This window comes from Sciurus vulgaris, assembly GCF_902686455.1.
Source record: "Sciurus vulgaris genome assembly, chromosome: 4".
Lineage (NCBI taxonomy): Eukaryota > Metazoa > Chordata > Mammalia > Rodentia > Sciuridae > Sciurus > Sciurus vulgaris.
Genome location: NC_136464.1, coordinates 64706413 through 64727541, shown reverse-complemented (window position 1 = coordinate 64727541; position 21129 = coordinate 64706413). Strand labels below are relative to the sequence as shown.

Sequence of the window (21129 nt, the reverse complement as noted above, 5' to 3'; positions counted from 1 at the left end):
TGCCAGAAGCTCCCTTCTGTGAGAGATGTTGCATAGCCACCATCAGTTTCCACAAGGAACTCTCTGTTGCCGATTACCTGCTACTTACTGCAGGGTCATGGAGCAGAGGACCATGGAGAAGTAGCTCCATAGCCATCATAACTGCATTAGGCCCCTGCCCTTGCCATCCTTCTCACCCTAGTACTTCCCATGGTCTATGTCTTAACATTTAGAAAACAGACATTTAAAAAAAGACTTCTCAATATTAGTAGATGAAACAGCTGTCTGTATATTAGGATTTCAACTGAGGCTACAATTGTAGGATATTTAAAGTCCTCTAACCTGCTGATTAAGAAATCCTGCACATGCATCCTCAGCCATACAAGCTGGCTGGGCAACTAATCGGCAGCACATGTTGCCATATAAGGGAAGCCAAAATGAAGACTCCTCTATTCAAAGGAGAAAGGAAAAAAAAAACTCAAGTTACAAATATATGGTTATTTGAGGTCATTGCACATTTTGGTATTTTTCTTTTTATAGGTTTTTTCATTTTACATGAACATATTTTTAAATTAGTTTTATATAAAGGTTTTTACCTACTCATATACCAGCACAATATTTAATGACAATCAAGTATGAGAAAGTAGAGAAGATAGGATAATATTAAACTGATAGTTTAGAGTATGTGACTACCTGGAATAATCATAGATCTTTTAGTCTCTTAATAGTTTTTTATCTTAAAAGTAATTATACAATAGAGATTATTCAGTAACTATAAGCAATCTTTTAATATTAAAAATTCTAATAAATTGATTTATGTCTGTCAAATTCTACTTATTGCTCATTATAATAACTATCAAGAAGATTCTCTGAATTGAAACATTATTTCAGCCAACAACTTTCTTCCATCTTCCCTTACTGAACAATTATGTCATAATCTATTAGGTGTAGCTCCCAAGATCATCTGTGCAGGAATTGGGAAAGGAGCTGTGCTGTGCTTGAGCTGGTATGGGAACCAGACAGGATGTGGGTAAGCAGAAGGGCTGCCACAGTGAGGCAAAAGAACTTGAATAGGCTGAAAGGATGTTCACACGCAGGCACAGTCTACATTGGGGAATCTGTCTTGAGTAGGGAGAGTGAGGAGGGCATCCCTGTGGAAGGGCTGCCAGAGGTGGGTAGTAGAGCCATAAGGGACAGTGTGGTGTGGGGAATCAGAGCCTCAGCAGAGTGAGGAAGGCCTCCATAAGGAGTGACTGCTTGATGTGAAATGTCAGAGCTCAAGCAGAGTAACAGTGACCACTTTCAGCAGGCATCCCGGCCACAGGAATCAGAGACTGAGAGCAGTGAAGAAGCCATCCACACACGGTGTGAATTGGCATAGTGTATCAGAGGCCTATGTCCAGGAAGAAGGGTAACAAGTGTTCATCAAGAATAGACCGACTCCAGGGACAGGGCAGGGGAAATACATGACAAGCTGGTATACCTAGGTATGTCACAGAGCAAGAAAGTGCTCAAAGAAAAGATATCAGAAAGATACGCACCATACTAAATATGGGCTTCCACTGACCAAATCTGGGATAATTTGAACCTTAAAATAAACGAGATCAATGCAAGGGGGTAAAAAAGGAAAACATAAATCCATAAAGTAGAAGTCTTATAAGAAATGTATACTTACATAGTTTCAAAGTACCCCACTCCCACCATAAAATATATATTAATTTCAAAGTAGAAAGCAAAAGAGTAACTTTACAGAAGACAACAGTTGCCACCTTAACCAAGTAATCAAAACGAACATTAGTACTGGGATGAATCAAAATTATATGCCACCTGATAGGATACAATGAGAACACAGCATCATCGTCAAAGATATATATTCTGAATCTTAATCCAGAGAAAGCATCAGACAATCTGAAATTGAGGAACCTTTTACAAAATAATCAACTATAATACTGAAAAATGTCAAAGTCATGCAAGTCAGCAAAACGACTGAGGAAGTGGTCCAAACTGAAAGAAACTAAAGAAGCCTGATAAGGGCTGGGATTATGGCTCAGTGGTAGAGTGCTTGCCTAGCACATGTGAGGCACTGGGTTTGATTCTGGGCACCACATACATATAAATAAAGGTTCATCAACAACTCCTAAAAATATTTTTTAAAAAGAAGCATGATAATTAAATATAATGTGTAATTCTGCACTGGATTTTTTTTTTACTATAAAGAATATTATTGGAACAATTAGCAAACTTTGAATGAATTAGATGTCAGTAATGTTTTGGTTTTCTGAGTTAGTACTTGTGGTGACACAGTGTAATGACTTGATGGTGCTTGACCTATTAACATTCAAGGGGAACTGGGTATCATGTAAGCATTCACTATCGTATATTTTTTAGGGGTGGGGAAATCTTGAAATTCCTTCAATGTAGTATGTACAGAAGGAAAGTACTGAATAGTTTTTTCTGTGCATCAGGGTACAAATAAAAATTCAACTGCTAATGGACTATCCCGGACTCTTAGTGCGTAAATGACTTTTGAAGTTTTCACTGCACCCTCACAGGTAGCACCTATAAAGTGGCTAGCCATTGGCTATAATTACTGTTTACATAAAAAGCCTAAGTAACTCTGAAAAAATTTGTTTTGGGTAAAAATAAAGCTATTTAATTCATAGATGCAGGGTAGCAAAGGTGTTGTATTTGGTTAAAGGAAAAAGAAGAGCCTAAACAAAGAGTAAAAAGTAAAACCAAAAAGTTTTCAACAACTTACCTACCCAACAATCTACCATGGAAGAGCACACAACAAATTTTCTGGGACTATTCAAATCCTTTTTATTAATACCATGTTAAAGCTGCTATCTTTTAGAAATACAGGGCTTCAACTGGGAGAAAAAAATGTATAAACTAAATACACACAATGATTCAAACATGTAGACACAAATAAATAAATGAGAGTCAGGTTTTCTTAACACAGGCAGGAAATGCAATAAAAATTCCATAAAGGCATGTATCTGAGTAGTATATCAGAAAATTTTTTATATAGGGAATCTCAGATTTATGAATGGATTGTGTTCTAAATACATAAACCAGTAAGTCAGTTGTTTTTAAGTTAGAATACACTTTCTAAAGAAACAGAGTAACAATGATTTGATTCTCAGACCAGAATGTAAACTTAGTGCAATCAATAATGTATTTGGAGCCAAAATACCACATGTAATAATGTGTTTCTCTGGTAAGTAAGTTGAGACATCATGGCATGTAAAGGAAAATAATTCCTTCCTGCCTGTAGTTCCTAAAGAGGGACAGTGGATATAGAATTCCTTGCTCCACAGCCTACCTGCCCAGGCTCTGCAATCACCTATCATTCTAACCTGGGTTTCTGTACAGTTGGGGATCACTGTGTAAGACAGTACAGAGTTACAGCTCCTTCATACTTCTGACAAGAAATATGGCAGCTAAGGCTAGCCACTTAAATATCTAAGCATCCATTTCTTATTTAAAAAATACTGCTTACCTTAGGTAGCTCGTTTGTTATGAAAATAAGATAATGAATGCATACATGACATCTATTATATGTCTGGCACATAATAGATGCTTTTCCTGATTTCATAGCTAGGGTAATCTTACTGTCAAACCATGCCCTTTCCATTTTTTAATGCTATCTTTTAGTCCTTGTGTAATACATTAACCACAACAGCTAACTCTTCTAAGCAAAGGAGGTCTAAGGATATGAAGAAATGAAACAGGAAATGAAAGAGCAATTTGACTTTTCATTACTTAAAGAATTTATCTAATTCATCTAAAGCTTCAAATGGGCAACAAACAGGAGTTTTAAAATGATGCCACTGGACTGGGGCTGTGGCTCAGTGGTAGAGAGCCAGTAGCTCTCATGAGTCACGTGAGATGCTGGGCTTGGTCTCCAGCACACACACACATTAAAAAAAAAAAAAAAAAAAAGTGGAAAAACGATGACAACAAAGCCAAACACAGGCTGGACAGAATCCTGAGAACATTTCAAGTACATGTAAGTCAATTTTCACACTGTAGTTATAAAAGATATAAAAATTTCTTTATGATAAATGTAAACCTTAAGATGCCATTTGGGTTGTGTCCTTCAACAAACAAGAACAATAAAATTGTTCTAATTTTCAAATATTCTCTTAATTTTATAGTATTTGGTAAATATTGGCATAATTTTGGGAAAAACCTACCATATTAAAACATAGATTTACATTAACAAATGTTAGAATATGACTTTTTTCTATAGAAAAATTTTTTTCATAATAAGCATTCTTCTTTTTAAAAATATAGTCCTTTTACAGAATTTCAATTTACATATGCTTCCAGGAAAATACTTATTGCATAAAAATAATTAGGCAAATAGTCTGGTGTTTCTTAAAATTTGTTCTGTGGAATCTACATGTTTCAATGTCAACAGTTTTAGGGTTTTACTGTCTAAAGCACAGGTCTTTTCAGAGTTTACTATGCATAAATTGTGTTTTTTCTAAGAAAAAACTATACTTCCATTCTTACTTGATCATCAATATTTTGTTGAAGGAGAAGCTAGTAATCATACAGAACATACTTCAGAATTATACTGAAGACAACTTAGGTTATTACTATGAAAACTGATGCTCCCTTTGTGAATTTTATTCCTTTCCATTACTTTTCAACTTATTTGATTGAAAGAATGGGGCCTTTCATCAATTCCATTATCTTCACACGTCATAGTATTCTGGTCTTGGGTACTTTAATGGTAACTATGCCTGACAGCAAAGTACAGGAGCACAGCCTGTCCTTGCTTGCAGTCTGATGCAACTGCTTGCTAGCTACACGATCTAGCTTATTACCTACCTTCTCTAAGCTGTATTTTACCATCTGTAAAATATAAATGATAATAAAATAAGGAATTTATGAAGGTCACAGAACCAGACACTGGTAGAACCAGAATATAAATACAAGACTGATTGTTCCAGAGTCCCCACTATTAATCACTTTATTATAAGGCTTCCACATTAACTATATCTTACAGAATGCAAGAGTAAAAACAGCTTTAAGTGTTTAGGACAGTTTCTGAAACATTATAGGTACTCACTATATGGTGGTAATAATAACTCCAGAGAACCAATACCAATAGAATAATAGTAAACTTTATCAGATTTTCTGATATAATTGATAATGCATATACTGTTGTAGACTTCAAGTTTTGGATGATCTCAGGCTGCACTATTTAAACCAATCCTCCCACTGAAAACTACAAAAATACTGAATAATAGATATTATAAAACTTTTTCCAAAAGCAACGAAGAGGTAACGAGACTGTAAAAATTTACCAGGACAAACCTGAAAGAAGAATCAGCAAGTGAACAAAAAAGTGTGTTAGTCTTGAGTGCATTTACTAATCCCAACAAGTCTAAACATGATGAAATGATCTTACAAGATGTGAGAAGCAAAAGAGAAGGCAAATTCCAAGGCCAGCACAATGTAAGCAGTTCAACTAGAGATGCTGCGTATGCTTATCCTTTATGGTACCCTAAAGGGATCATTAATAGTGTAGAGGTGAAGTAGAAACAGAGCAACCCTGCTGCCCAGATCCCAGTTGCCTGAGGGGGGATTGGGGAAGGTCCAGAGAAACTCAGGTATAGTCTTTGGATAAAGTGTACCTGAAATGAGAGTTCCTCCAGATGCCCACCAAAGGCATCAATTTTGTGTATATATAAAATTTCAATTACATTGATAAGCACACAAAAGTAACCAGATATGCAAGAAATCAAGACCTCATGAGTAAGAAGTAAAGAAACATAGACTCTAGATATTTAAATTATTAGATACCAACTATAAAATAACTATGCTTATTCTTTAATTAAAAACAAAATATTAAAGATGTATGCAGGTATTGAAAGTGACACAAAGATGTGAAAAGTCAAATAGAGTCACTAGAGTTGAGAGACACAATAACTTAAATGAACAAGCTGGTGTATGAATTTCATATATATAGATAAGACCTAGCTGAAAAAAGCATAAGGGAAATGGAAGACAGGTCATAAAAATATCCAGAGACAAAAAGATGAAAATACCTTATAAAAGGTAAGAAAAATAGAGGATACAGTAAAGAAAAACTAACATAAGTTAAAAGGCATGAAGGAGGAGAAAAGCAAGAAAATGGAGATGTTTAAATAGATAAGATTTTGTCCAAACTAATGGAACATATCAGCAAACAATTAGAGAAGCTATAACAGACTGAAGCAGTGTAAATAAAAATAAACTTTACCCTTTAATTATATCACAGTGAAACTTCAAAGGCAAAGAGATTAATAAAAGAAACAATAGCTTCACAGAGGTGATACACTGACAAATAATTCTCAAAAACCAGTAAAAGAAATAAAAAATAAAGTGGTTATATTTTTACTATTGAAAAAGAAAAAAATTAAGACTGTCAAACTTCTATATTCTGTAAAAAAGAGTCTCAAAAATGAAGCTAAACAAAGTCATTTTCATACAGAATCAAGAAGTTTGATAGCACAAGAACCTACTCAAAGAAATTCTAAGTATTGTGCTTTCAGAAGAAGGAAAATGATTTATTTAAAGATAATCCTGAAGTACATATCACAGGAAAAGCACTTTGGTAAAATCTTGGGATGTTCTCCTTCTGGTGCACTTCTTTCATGATATAAGACACACGATACAAGTAGTACATAGGAACATGTAGGTAAATCTAAATAAATAGTATATGTATAAATTATCTTATGAAATTTTAAAACAAAGAGAATTATAATATACAAGAACATATAGGTTACGGGAATGGAATTTAACTGTTCAAAAGTCCTTCCATTGTCTGAGGAAAAGGGAGAACTATGTTTTATTTTTAGATTTTAATAAGTATGATGAGTAAGAGTTTTAGGGGTAATTTGTAAAAGATGACAAAAACAGTGTATAACTTTCATTAGAACAGGGAAAAGGTGAAATAATATAAGTCACCAATCCCTAAAAAAGAAAAAAATAAAAGCCTACCAAAATCCAAATAAACCACCATGGGACAGGAAGGACAAAAAGAAACAGATTATCACAGCAGATTTAAATCTGAAAGTATAACTATATGATATTATATAAAAAGGATTATAAGCTCCAGTAAAAACAAAAAACAAAAAGATTTTCAAACTGGATAAAAATTAAAGTTCAATATAATGCTCTTTAAAGAGGCATGTCTATAATGTAAAAAAGTTTCAGGTGAAAGAAAAGACAAAATTCCACAATTTAAAAATTGTGTGCATCAAGTAACGAAGACTCAAATTTTATAAAGCAAAAACAGACACAGCTACGAGAACTAGAAAAATCCACAAGCATGGCAGGAGATTTTAACATACTTTTTGAAGTAATGTAGAATATAGACTATAATCATTCCTAAGAAGTAATCAACATATATAGAACACACCAGTGAATATAAAAAGGACAAGCCTATTGCAAGAATGAAAATGAAAAGAAACAATAAAAACAGAGAAGGTACAAAAAGCTAATATCAGGAATTGAGTTGGGGGTAGATAATGCTACTAAAATTTAATGGATATAAGAATAATATGGAGAATTTAATACTTATAAACAATAAATTTAGATTAAATGGATATATATCTATGAAATATAACTCACTGAAACTCAAGAAACAAAAGCTGAAAACCAAAGATAAATAGTGATATAATCATATAAAGAAACACTATTAAGCAATAAAATGCATACATATTGAATGATGAACAAAAATCAAGGAAAGTTTAATTCCATCCACATATATTCCAAACCAGGCAAAATTATATCATTTAGGGAAAGATAAACAGGTGGTAAAACCATAAAGAAAAACATGGCAACAAATACCATAAAAACTGCAACAGTTGAGTGGTTGAGGAAAATTAATGTTGGTTATGATTCACTTATGACATGGAGATGATTATGCAGATATTCATCTCACAATTATTTGTTAAACTGTACATTTACATTTCACAAAGTTTTCTCTATTTTTAATGAAAATTTTATGACCTCAAAAAATATTGTGAAATCATTAATCCCATTGGTACAAAGTCACCAATATTTATAAAAAGTATAAAATAGCACATTTACCACATAATTTTACATACTTTTCTTTAGAAAATGAATAAGAATTCTTAATCCAAATCATATTTCCAAATTACTGTACTAAAACTGCTCAATAGTTTCATCACCAATAAAATAATCTGGTAGAGTTTATACCAAGTATTACAAACCTTCCTAGTCATCTAACCTCCTTTTTAATATTGCTACATATTTCTCTTTTTAAAGTCTTTTTAAATACATATTTTTAATTGTGGCTGAACTTTTATTTTTATTTATTTTTATGTGGTTCTGAGAATCAAACCTGTGCCTCACACATGCTAGGTAAGAGCTCTGCCACGGAGCCACAGCCCAGCTCCTACATATTTCTTTTGAAAAAACTGCAATTACCACTGTTATACTGAGGTTAATTTAGCCCTACGTTCTTTGATATTCTGTTTTCTATCAACAGAATGGTTGCTTCCTTGATTTCAAACTTTGAAGAGGTCTTTGAATTTCAGCTAGGAAAGGGATAAAGTCATCAACTTCAACTCAGACAACCAAAAACTTTTCTTCTTACTAAGCCTTACAAACAAATTTCAGCACAGAGAAAAATAAACACTTCTTTGGGGAAAGGAATATATAGATTCGAAAGAACCTAGAAAATCACTCATGCCTATATTACTTAAGCCAACATCCACATCAGAACATTAAAATTAGAAATAATCAATGTCACCACATAGATATTGATGTTCCATATGTAGTAAATAAAAATACATAATGTACTTACCATTTCCATTAATAGATAGATTGTGAGTCTTGAAGCTATCGTCAGCACTTTCCAAGGTTAGGGTAGTATGAGCTAGCAAATTATACTTTGCACCACTAATGGTGAAAAAGAAGATATATCTTTAGTAATTTTATGTTCTCTATCATGTAATATATTTAGACATTCAACAAATAACAACAACCTGATTTAAAAATGGGCAAAGGACTTGGAACAGGCATTTCTCCAAAGAGGAAAAGGCCAAAAAGCCATATTCAACATCAATAGTCCTTTGAATGCAAATCAAACCACAATAAAACATCACTTCACACCCATTATGGTGGCAATTAGTAAACATAAGAACGGAATGCAGAAAGAAGGAACGTTGGCTAGGATGCAGAGAAACTGGAATCTTTGCATATTACTGACTCTGACTCTCCCTGTTTCCACATTCTCCCTTTTATAATGCCTAATCACCTCTACACAAATTAGATCACCTCTATACAAATTGAAGTGGAGCACAATTCTTGCTGAATTCTTTCTCCCAATTGCAACAGTACATCCTGATTAAAATCTGTCCCTACCCCTCTAACTAATGTCTAGCTTTATTTTTTACAAAACAGATCTCCTTCTGGTGATGTACTTTAAAGATCTGGAATTTCTATCTATAGTGTGGAAAAATGGAGGAGTTTATTACTAATTCTATTTTTTCACTAAAGTTGTTGCCTTTATGTTACTTAAGCTAAAAGAGCATTCTTGCCAAAACATCTAGAGATTCTGGTAACAAATTTCATATCCTGGCACTTTCTGGTGGTAAAAAGAGAATTTTTTAAAATAACTTTATTTTCTGTGCTAATGTAATTTTATTTTGTGACTTTTCTTATTTTTTCATTATCTAAAACCATAAAATCTCAAAACATGAAACAGTATGTTAAAGGAGAAAGAGAAAGAAATGTGGATAAACTTTAAGGAAGAGACTGATATCTGATGGGTATTTTTATTAACTGTGCCAGGTGATACATTTCATAAACCTCCTTTGTCTCTTACTAAATCTTTAAGGAAATCGTTATAACAAAAAAACATACATACATTTAGTAAGTACACAATGCATGCTTTTTTTTTTTTTTTTTTTTTTTAAATAAACAAAGACCCAGCCCATAGAATGCCCCCCTCTGGGAGAATGTTTCTTGGTTTTCAATGTACAATCATTAAAGACCAGAAATATTTCTCAATACACAATGTTTTAGGTCAAATTTTATATAGGAAAATTTATGTTTCTGTCTCCAAACCTCAACTTGACATTGTAAACAAAACAATGCATGAGTAAATTTCGAGTCACATTTAACAATTGGTATAATGTCAGACTTACATTGCAGACTTGTGGAAAAGTTCACTAAGTATCAATAAATCTCTGCTGCTGCTAGAACTAAGAGAGGAATTACCCTCATACTTAATGTGGGCTACTTTGAAGGCACTACAGAGCCTTTTAATATTAGCTTTTATTTTTGCCTACTGTGTACACAATGAGTCCCTCAAAAGTTGAGGAATTAATAAAGAAAACTGTGGAGAAAGAATCAATTAAGATCAACAATTACAAGGGAAGAGCTAATGTTATTATTCAAAAATCAACCTATTAATAATCACATTAGTTGTATGGATTTTATTCTTTGTGAGATGTGAACCAAATGGTGAGTTTTGAGCAGAAGTATCTGCTATGGTCTGACTTGTGCCATAATTAAATGACTGACTGCTGTGTGGAGAATAGACCACACGGGCCAAGAGTGAAAACGAAGATTCCAACTAGAAAGCTACTCCAAATTGGCCAGGCAAGAGCTGATTCAAGGCTAGAATCAGAAGACAGTGATGGAGTGGTAGGAATTGATAATGTTCTTGATAAATTCTCAATGTTGACTCAATGGGAACGTTAATTGTGAAAGAATCAAGAACATCTCTGACTCTAAGTCCAAACGATTAGAAAAATGGAACTGTTATTGTTGTGGTTTGGATCTCAATGCCCCCTAAAGGCTCATGAGTTGAAGATTTGGTCCCTAAAGCAGCAATATTCAGAGGTGAGGCTTGTGGGAAGTGATTGGATCATGAGGATTCTAACTACATCAATGGATTATAAAATTGATGGAGTCATCTGAGTGGACTACTGGGAGGTGGGGGAAATTGTAGGAGGTAAGGCCTAGTTAGAGGCGTAGGTCACTCGTGGTATGCCCTGGAAAGGTATATATTGTCCCTGGCTGCCTTTTCTCTATTTCTGCTTCCTGGCCATCATGAAGTAAGTAGCTTTTCTTTGCCATACCCCCACGATGTTCTGCCTCATCATAGCCCACCATGAACCGAAACCTCTAAAATTGTGAGCCAAAATAAAACTTTCTACCTTACAAACACTTTTCTCAGGCATTTCGTCACAGGATGGAAAGCTAAAACAGTTATTTACTGAAATGAGGAGGAGAGAGAGGAACAGATATGGGAAGTAAGAATTTAATTATTGGCAAGCAAGTTCAATGGCTTCAAGTATTAAGATGTATTATTAGGTAGACAGCTAAGTATATGCACCTGGTGACAGTAGAGGAAAAAGTACTAGATATATAAATTTGGGAATTATCACTATATAGATGAAATTTAATCAAAGTTATAAAGTCCTATGAAATCCAATGGCCAGATACTCCATCGTCTTAGATTAAGTTGAAAAACGGTGAACAAAGAAGAAAGGAAAGGAACAGTCACTATGGTAGAAGAAAAAAAATCAAGAAATCAGTGTCCTAGATGATGAATAAAAAGCTATTTTATGGAGAATGATTTTGTTATTCGTCTGAAGGTCCAGGAAGAGGAACACCAATAACTGACCATCAGCTGTGGTAACATGCAGATGACTGTTGACCTTGACAAGAGCAGCAGTTTCTGAAAGATAGGATGAAAGTAACAATGGAAATCACTGAAATGGTCTGAAAGACAATGGGAGGATAGGAAGTGGAGATAGAAATATAAAAAACTTTTTCATATAAAGCACAGCTGTGGAATTGGAGGTGTTTATGTGTTTGTGGGAATGATGCAGAAGAAAAGCTAATAATGTAGGAGAAAGGAGGAAATTTGTAGGAATTGATCAGAGTAACAGGACGGAATCTAGTGCACAAGCAGATGGACCTAGATACAAAGGCAGTTCACAAGGAAGGAAACAGAAAACAAATACAGATGCAGAGAGACTGCTGGATTTGGTGAATGGAAGAAATTTGAGTTGTTTCCTAATTACCTCAGGAATATCCATGATATATGAAACAAAGTTATCAGGTGTGAATGAGACATAAAAAGGAGATACCAAAAGTTAGAAAAGAGAGAAATTATGTGAAATACCTTAAAAAGAGGTAGAGTGGAAGACAGGGTAACTTAATAGAACTATTCAGTCATATACTGAAAACCATCTATCTTGAGTGAAAAAGGAATAAAGACTGCTTTTCTCCAGTTTCCTCATTTATTCGTCATGAGTGTAGGTACACTACAAAGATGCTAAAAGGAGAATGTAACTAAGGTTGAAGTCCTTCCAAGGTAAGTATGACAAAAGGAAAGATATGCTAGAAAAGAATAAAATAGTACTTCTTGAAGTCTAAACTAAGCTGGAGCAAGATCATTGAATGAAAGAACCTGGAAATATAGGAGGTGGTGAAAGGTGTAAAACCTACTATAAAGATTTAAGAAAGCATGCAATTATCAGTAATGACAAAACTGAGGAAACAATCATGGGATGGATGCTGAAAGGAATAAGAGGACAAAAATCAATGGAGGCAAGAAGGTCATGAAACTAAGATCAAGGTATTAAATAGGGTGTCTACATGTATGCTAAGTCAAGCAAGAAAAATATTGAAAATGTGGGAGAGAAAAAGAACAAAAAAACTTTAGGAGTGACACTGTAATTTATTCTCACTGATCACCAAAAACAATTGAGTAGTTTTCATTTCAATAACAGTCATTTCAATACACAGTGGAATACAAAATATTGCTATTAGTGTGCCCAGGAAGAAAACTTATAAACTGTGTATTTGGACTGGGAACACTGGAGAAGTGGCATGTTTAGAGAGCTATTTGTGTGGCGGAATAGGCTAAAATTATGTAATGACCAAATTACATGTTTAAATTGTTTCTCAGGTCTTAAAAGATGATTGTGATTAAGAACTTTTTTCCTTAAGTACTTTAAGGGAAATATGCAAGGCATTATTAATCTCTATTTCCCATGAATGCTACATCTGAAAATAACAATACAAAAAATTATTGACATCCTCCTAAGAATGGCAAAATTAGGATATATTTTATATATTTTATATATTTTTTTATAGATGATATGGCCATTAAAATGATTAAAGACTCTATAATAACTTTGGAGAAGAGCTGAATGTTCAGTGTAATTAGAAATGTTTAAATATGCCCCAAATCTAGGTATTTAAAAACCTGGGAGGCAAATCCACCTCAAAATTACAAAAGATTCTGATTTACAGTTGTTGAATGTAAGGAACACTTTTTCTCTTCTTGATTCTATTTCTCAAATTTATATCACTTTTCCAATGAAATAATTAATGTGATTAAGTGATATTATAATGAGAACCATCCCTAAGACTCTATTAGATGCAAGTATCATAGTACTATATCTACTTATATTAAGTTTAAGGCACTTTGAAAAATATTATCTTTTTTAACGTTCAAAATGGGCAGGTAGGGCAGATACTTCGGCCTATATATTCAAATGAAGAAAATGAAGTTCAGAGTATGTAACTAACCTGTAGCTAACAAGAGAGCCCCACTATCCCACACTACCTTCATGGTTCATTAATAGTCTAAAATTAAGAAACTTTTTCAATTAAAACAAATACACAGTGGTAGAGCACTTGCATAGCATGCATGAGGCTCAGGATTTGATGCCCAACACCACCAAAAACAAACAAACAATAACAAAAACTAAACTAAATATATAGTACATAGTGACATTTTATTCCAAGAATTTTGAGTTAACCTTTGAATACAATGTACCACATGACATAATTGCTGGATAATCATTTCTAACCTCATTAAATAAACAAATAAGTGAATAATTCCTTAGTTATATTTAAAAACTGTATTATCTTTCATACCATCAAATCTTTAATAATATTATTCCTAAAAGATAAATAATCCATATATTTCAGACAAGGATTAGGATAACTGTTTTGTAACTTCAGTCTAATTTAAAATGGAGTATGGTGACTTACTCTTAAATATTTTAATACAATATTTTGTACAGTAAAATGTCACACTCAATTTTACCAGTTTTCACAAAATTATATTTTAAAAGGTATATGTTTATATAGTGAAGAATAATGTACTAAATAGTTATCAAGGAACATAAAATAGCTAATCCAGCTATTAGGGGAAATGGGAAAGTTGAGTTAAAGGAATTTCAGTAAGTTAAATTCCACAAATAAAATGAATAAATGAATCACATCAGGGAGCATACTAAAAATTACCAAAAATGTTCACTGTCTTCTTTCAGATCCAACAATACTTTATGATGATATTTCAAGTTACTTCATTTTTAAACCATGACTAATTACAATGCCACTGCTTCCAAAACCAACAATGACTTCACTTTTAAAACATTCTTGTCAGGATAACATTTTCTTTCTAAAACATTTCACTCATTTCTTTTGCCAACCCTAATACTGAATTCCCAAAAGTTTAATCAGCTACATTCTTAATCAAATGGGCCAACAGTTATAACATTGGCCAGGGGGTGGGGAGCAAAATAATATGAAAAACAACTACTTTAAATTGTAGTATAAAGTAATTCCTTTTATCAGCAAAAATAGTTACATTTGGTCACATGTCATATCACAAGATACACATTGTTTTACATGTGTCCATTCTGGTTTAAAACTAAAGTCCACAGAAGTGAACTAGATCACCTCTAAAGCAAAAAAATTAATCATTTTATACGTTTGGATTATTCATGTTATTCTCAAAACCCCTATCATGGTGCTGAAGTTGACAGGGAAGTACCAGGTAAAAATAGTCCTGTGTGTAACCTAGTATACTCTGGATTCATACCAGAAGAGAAGAGTATGTTGGTATTAGGAGCACATGAGGTGGTTGAAATGTTACAAAAGGTATTACTGTATCTTTTGACCAACTATCATGGTATAAAATAAGCAAATGGCATGTAACTTGCATGGGAAATGTTCATAAAGAAAATTAGTATTTAAATTCTGGGATAAACCAAGTAGAATGATAAATGTCAATAGAAGAGTAAACACTTAAAAGACATATATGTCCATCCTTATGAAAAATAATTTAATACAAAATAATGTTATTGCTCCAAATACCTCTAGGCTTCAAAGAGAAATACAGGTTAAATATAGGTTCTAAAATAATTTAGATGATATTCAGCTAGGAAATTATTAACATGATTTTAAATTTAAAAAACTCTGCATTTTATAATCCTATGTCTTCTAAACTGCAATGTTTCAGCTTACATTTAAGAGATGGCTTAGAAAAACAACAGTAAAAATAGTAACAATAATGGTAAGAGCTACATTTATTAAATGTTTACTCAACCAAGTCCATGAATTATCTTACTGAATCTCCTAACAACCCTATGGAGTGAGATGATATTGTTGTAATTATTATTATTCTCATTTTACAGAGTATGAAAAAAAAAACCCAGAGAGTAAATTAATTTGTGCTGGGTCAAGTAATAAATGACAAGTAATAAGTGACAGAATAAGAAATTAAGTATTTGCTGTCAAACAACAAAGTTTTAAACTGAAGACTCCATTTGTTATTTTATATTCTTTGAAGGGAGTATTAAACCCTAGAAATGTCCCTAAGGAGTTTTCAAAAGAGAAATGATTCTATCTAAGCATTTTTATAACTTTCATTTAAGTAAACTGAGACCCAGAGAGAAATCTACTGTGTACAAGATATATATATATTATTATATATATATCTTAACTTATTATATATTATAAGTTGATATATATTATACATCAACTTATTTATAGTTGAATAAGAAACACTACTGGTCCTGCTATTTCTTAAATAAGAAATTCTGCTGCTTAAACATTTTTTAAACTATTGAACTAGGTAATTATCTCTAAGGTCTCTTTCAGTTCTAAAACCTATGTTTCAACCTGGAAATATAATTATTTAATCATCAAAAAGAAATAGTTCCATTACCTTTTGGTTGAATTAAAGTGTGTTCCAGAAAATCTTTGACATACTCTTAATGTAGAAAGTTTTTGAGATAGTCTTAGATCTCAAGGATGAAAATTAAAGGTCCTCTGACCCTTTTCAAATGACATTTTTATTGGAAAGACTCACATTTTATATGATTGGTTTTTAGACTGGAATGAACCCTATACAAGGATAATAAAATCAACTTAATGATTCACGGATACCTTTAAAAAGAAAAAAAACTAAAAACAACTAGATATCTCATAATTATACTGTAAATAATAAAGGTCAAGTATTGCCTTATGAAATCTGCTTTATGTAACTGCATTCAGTTATGATATAAAATATGTGTTAGTTTAAGTCTCAATCAAACTAGGTAGAAAGTCACAATGCTAGAGTGGCTACACACATTTCACATTTAATACATCTGACATGAGTTATCTAATTACATTTGGATGACTGATGCTTCCAGGATTTACACTTAAAATACTTAATTTTTGTAATTACAGTACAGCTACTAATATATTGAAGAGTCAACTCTACTAGACATGCAAAGAAATTCTAGAAATGCAGCCTAGTCAATGGTTTTCCAGTTAAATATAAACATAAAAACTATTGGAGAAAAAACAAACACAATGTTTGAAAAAGGTATCTGAAAGAAATCAGAGCTCCATGAAGAAATGGTGATTCCAAGTTTGCACAGAAAAACACAAGACAGTGAACATCCAGTGGTGTCAGGGAGAGAAGAAGCTATCAATGACTAGGTGGTATCATAAGGATGAAGGAATCACCTTGAAAGTTTCCCACTGATCAAAGATGGAACAATTTGGGCATCAAAGAGAATAATAACTATAACAGAATGAAACATGAAACAATAAAAAGTAAGAATTCAAATAAAACAACAGTATTTACTTCCATGGCTCCTAAGGTGTCAACTTTTTAAAAAATTTGGTACATGTTAAGAATCAAGTAGTTTTTCCTCCTTTCATCTAAAAGTTGTATTGCAATTGTATACAGAGAGTTTATAAGGGAACAGTTTCTTTGCAAGAATGCCAGTTGAGGAAAAAAGTATAGGACAAATTTAGAAAGTCACCTAATTATAATCCCTAATGAGTTATCAGTAATAGCTCTAAAGAGCATTAGATAAAAGACTGATAGGGAACTTTATAATGGATGGATCAGGATGGCAATACCTGTACCCAAAAGTGGGACAAGGATTGCAAGACAGTAGGAAATATACCTAATGATATGAAGTTTATTGCCCTGAAAGAATCTGAATCTAATCAATGCTTCAGATCTAACAGCCAGGTTATAGAAAATATAGGTACCAGAAAAAAATGTTTAAGGTGCAATTAGCTAGATTCAAACTACAGACAATCCTACAAGACCCAGTTTCTTCAAACAATAATGGCTAGGAAAAAAAAGAGAGAGAGAGAGAGAGAGAGAGAGAGAGAGAGAGAGAGAGAAAATTCCAATTTTTTGTTTGTTTATTTGTTTTTTAAAGTAACATTGTAGACCTGTTTGGATTATTTTTATGTGTGTGTGTGTGTGTGTGTGTGTGTGTGTGTGTGAACAGGGGTGCTTAACCATTGACCCACATCCCCAGTGCTTTTTTATTTTATGAGGTAGGGTCTCACTAAGTTGCTGAGTGCCTCCTTGAGTGGCTGAATTTGGCTTTGAACCTGCAATCCCTCTGCCTCAGCCTTCCAAACCACTGGGATTACAGGCATGCACCACCTCACCTGGCAACCTGTTTGGATTCTGATTTGAATTAACAAATCACAAGAGGGCATTTTAGGATTGGTAAAATTTGAATATAGACTAGATACTGGATTATATAAAGTCATTTTTAAATTTTGTTAGATGTGATAGTGATAAATTTTTAAAAATATGATAAAAAATTTCAAGCTCTGTGAAAATAAATCATACCATACATATGGAAATCCAATTAGTAGACTCATCTGAAGCAAATAATGGACAGAAACACAATCCCTTTTCAAGAAAAATATTTTCTCTTTCTGATAGATATCAGAACTCCAAACCACTAAAACACTCTGTCAATGATTTCCTACCTTCAAAGGAAAATATTACAGATTTAGCCTTAGTTGGCTAAATGTCAGACAACTAAGTTTTGTTTCTGCTTCAGGGAGCTTTTCCATTCAAAATGTAAACACATACTCCAAATATACTTTGAAATATCACAAATGTATATTATGTTACCATAAAAACTCTATTAGAAAACTTACAAAATAGTAGAACTGAAGAACAAACATGTTTCATGATTCTCTTCCTGAAGCACTGAATTTACTTTCTTTCCTGTAGCTTTACTTATAGATGTCTTAAGTTTCTTAGCTAACTTCTTTGGTGTATTGGTTATGGAAGATTCTTCTGTACAGCAACTATACATTTCCATCTTTATCTGAAAGTCTGGTCCTGCTTCATTACTATAAACAAAGGCATTCATAATGTTAGAAATTTAATTCAGTAGAAAATAAAATTATAACATCCTTTGATGTTTTTATAACATTAAAAATCAGCATTTAAAATGTAATGAGACAATTCCTGTTTATTCAGTATCTAAATGGTCTAAGCATGTCACTACAACTTTCAGAGCTATCAGCTTCTAAAGTAAGACAAAACTCCACAAAACAAATGAACATAGGCATATTACTTAAAAAGAATATAATGCTATGGCCATTCTGTAATGCTATTTTTCCTTTTCAGGCCTTTAATACTACTGTTTGTAAGGTATTAAATTACATGCATAACTTCCTGATATGACTGTTCCCCTAAAACAAAATCTGCTGAACCTTTAGTTTCTTTCTTTTTTACATGACTACATTTACATGAAATGTCCAGAAGACAACTTATAAAGATGGAAAGACCAATGGTTGCCTTGGGGATAGGGGATATAGTGGGGACTGACTATACACAGGTTTGGGTGATGGCAATATTCTAAAACTGAATTTGAACCTTTATTTCATTTCTTCTTCATAGTCACTTAGTCCCCTCAACATTGGGCATCCCACCCTCACTTTTGTAACTAATAACTATAAACAGCATTTCACTACTTGGTTATATAGGAGAGAAAAATCCCACAATCCAACAGAAATGGATACACACTCAAGCATGAATTCCTTAGGAGGTGCTATCTTGATGATCTTCATATTCTTAACCCAGCCTTGTGCCTGGAACTAGAAGGCACTCAATACACATTTATTAAACTCATATGCAGAAATTCTACAATTTTAGCAAATGCTAAGTTTGGCTTTGCCCATTTTCAGACACAATGAACTACCTTTAGCATAAAATATTGTGGTGGTGTTACTAACAATAAAATAACTTAAGACTGCAAAAGAGGTCTGTCAGCAACAGATGTTGCCTGAAGACGGAAGGTCTATGGGTCTCAGAGATTTTAAAAATGCAACATGAACTTTTTAAATGGCCAATCTATAGTTTGGATAAATCCAAGAAACAACTTCCAGATATTTTTATAGTTTATTATTTGGCAGCTTCTAAACATACAGTATTCCTGGTAATGACTAACAAATGTCAATATTTAGAGGAAAACCAGAACTTCATAAATATTGAATACTTATTAAAAACAATCATAACAAAAAGCACATTTTTAAACATTTAGAACATTTGTCAGCAGTTATTTTTAGAACAATTTTAAATATTTACAGAATTAAAAAAAATTATAAATCATATGTTTTCTTCCCAAGTAATTTGTATTGTTCTTGATTCCCTGAAAAAAAAAAAAAAAAAAAAAAGCCTGATTTTTGGTTTTGCAGTAAAAATAAACAAAAGCAAAGTGATGTGAAGGAAAGAGTCCCACTAACAGGATAATTTTGTCAGAAAAAAAAAATTCCTTAGCAATAGTTGATTATGGAAATAAATATATTCAGATAACTAAGGAAAAAAAATTAGCCTCAATATCTAAGTATTTAGGTGTTTTAGAGGGGAGGGGACACTAAATAAATTCCTTTGGTTTGATACAGCTTGCAAAAAGACCTGCATTACTACTAATAACCCAGAACAACATTTTATTCTTCTGCTATACAATTACTATGGGACACTGGACCAGAAGCCATGAAATACAGTTTGCCGTAGTCTTTTTAATATTATCTGAGTGGCAAAACTAGTCCTCTGAATTCTCAGCTGCAGCTTCATAGCTGAAAAAGGCAAAAACCATGTATATTGATTTTATCTTAATAGTTCAGGAGCTATTAACATTAAGATATGAAGACAATATCTTTGAAAGTCTGAAAGGAACACAAATCCCATACTGGTTTAGGCCAATTTGAAAGATGGCAGGAAAAACTTATGTTGGTTAAAAATGATTTCTATGGCTACCTGAGGAGTTCTTTCTGGTTCTGTATTATGACCACAATAAAACGAGCCTGTAAAAGGGCAGGGGCAATAAAAACAGCCCTCAGGATCACCCATTTTTTTTTTTTTTATTGTTTTGAAGTATATGAAAGAAGTGCACCATAAGAAAAAGAACACCCCAAAATTTTACCAAAGTAGTTTTCTTATGATTCATACTTCAGGACTATCTTATAAATAAAGTTGTTTTATACTGTTTTAGTATTTCTATAACTACATCTCTTATTGAGATAAAAGAATCTTTTATATTCAAATTCACTCTATATCTAACAATACTAAATGAAATTCCATTATATTCACAGTTAGTCAATAATAGAAATATATTTATCATAAAATGTTTTAAAATTTGTCATATCCTAAGAGTCAAATATTTACTGCTAATATTGTTTTATTTTACATCATAAATTTCCATTAAAAAATAGCCTCATTTTGAATAAAGTAATATTCAAAATCATTTTAAACATTTAAACATCTTAATGCTTTAAAAGGTATACAAAAGGACCCAATAATTAGGGCTTAATCCAAAGACTCCAAACTAGAATTCTTTAAAAAAACAAACAAAAACCCAGAAGGAAGAAAACTTCATAGATATTTTCATTCTTTGAAGATTAATGATACTTACAATATTGTTACATTTTCAAAACATATATCTGTGATTGTTTTATCCACAATCACCATGTCAGTATCAAAGACTTCAGCTCCCATTTTGAATAAACAAAAAATGGCATAGCGCTGTGATCCTAGAGAAG

The 21129-nt window shown here is 32.6% G+C and overlaps 2 protein-coding genes across 3 annotated transcripts in view; one reads left to right on the top strand and one right to left on the bottom strand.

Annotated features, from left to right (window-relative positions):
* Nucleotides 1-21129, top strand: part of LOC306659099 (uncharacterized protein) — a 155235-nt gene that overhangs the window by 69804 nt on the left and 64302 nt on the right. The window lies entirely within an intron of this gene.
* Nucleotides 1-21129, bottom strand: part of RTKN2 (rhotekin 2) — an 88887-nt gene that overhangs the window by 33869 nt on the left and 33889 nt on the right. For both annotated transcript variants that reach the window (XM_079136386.1, XM_079136387.1), the window contains 4 exons: nt 21003-21120; nt 18238-18435; nt 8813-8907; nt 322-428 (listed from right to left, as the gene is read on the bottom strand). In XM_079136386.1, the coding sequence (XP_078992512.1) occupies nt 322-428; nt 8813-8907; nt 18238-18435; nt 21003-21120 (518 nt within the window). The remainder of the gene's footprint in view (nt 1-321; nt 429-8812; nt 8908-18237; nt 18436-21002; nt 21121-21129) is intronic.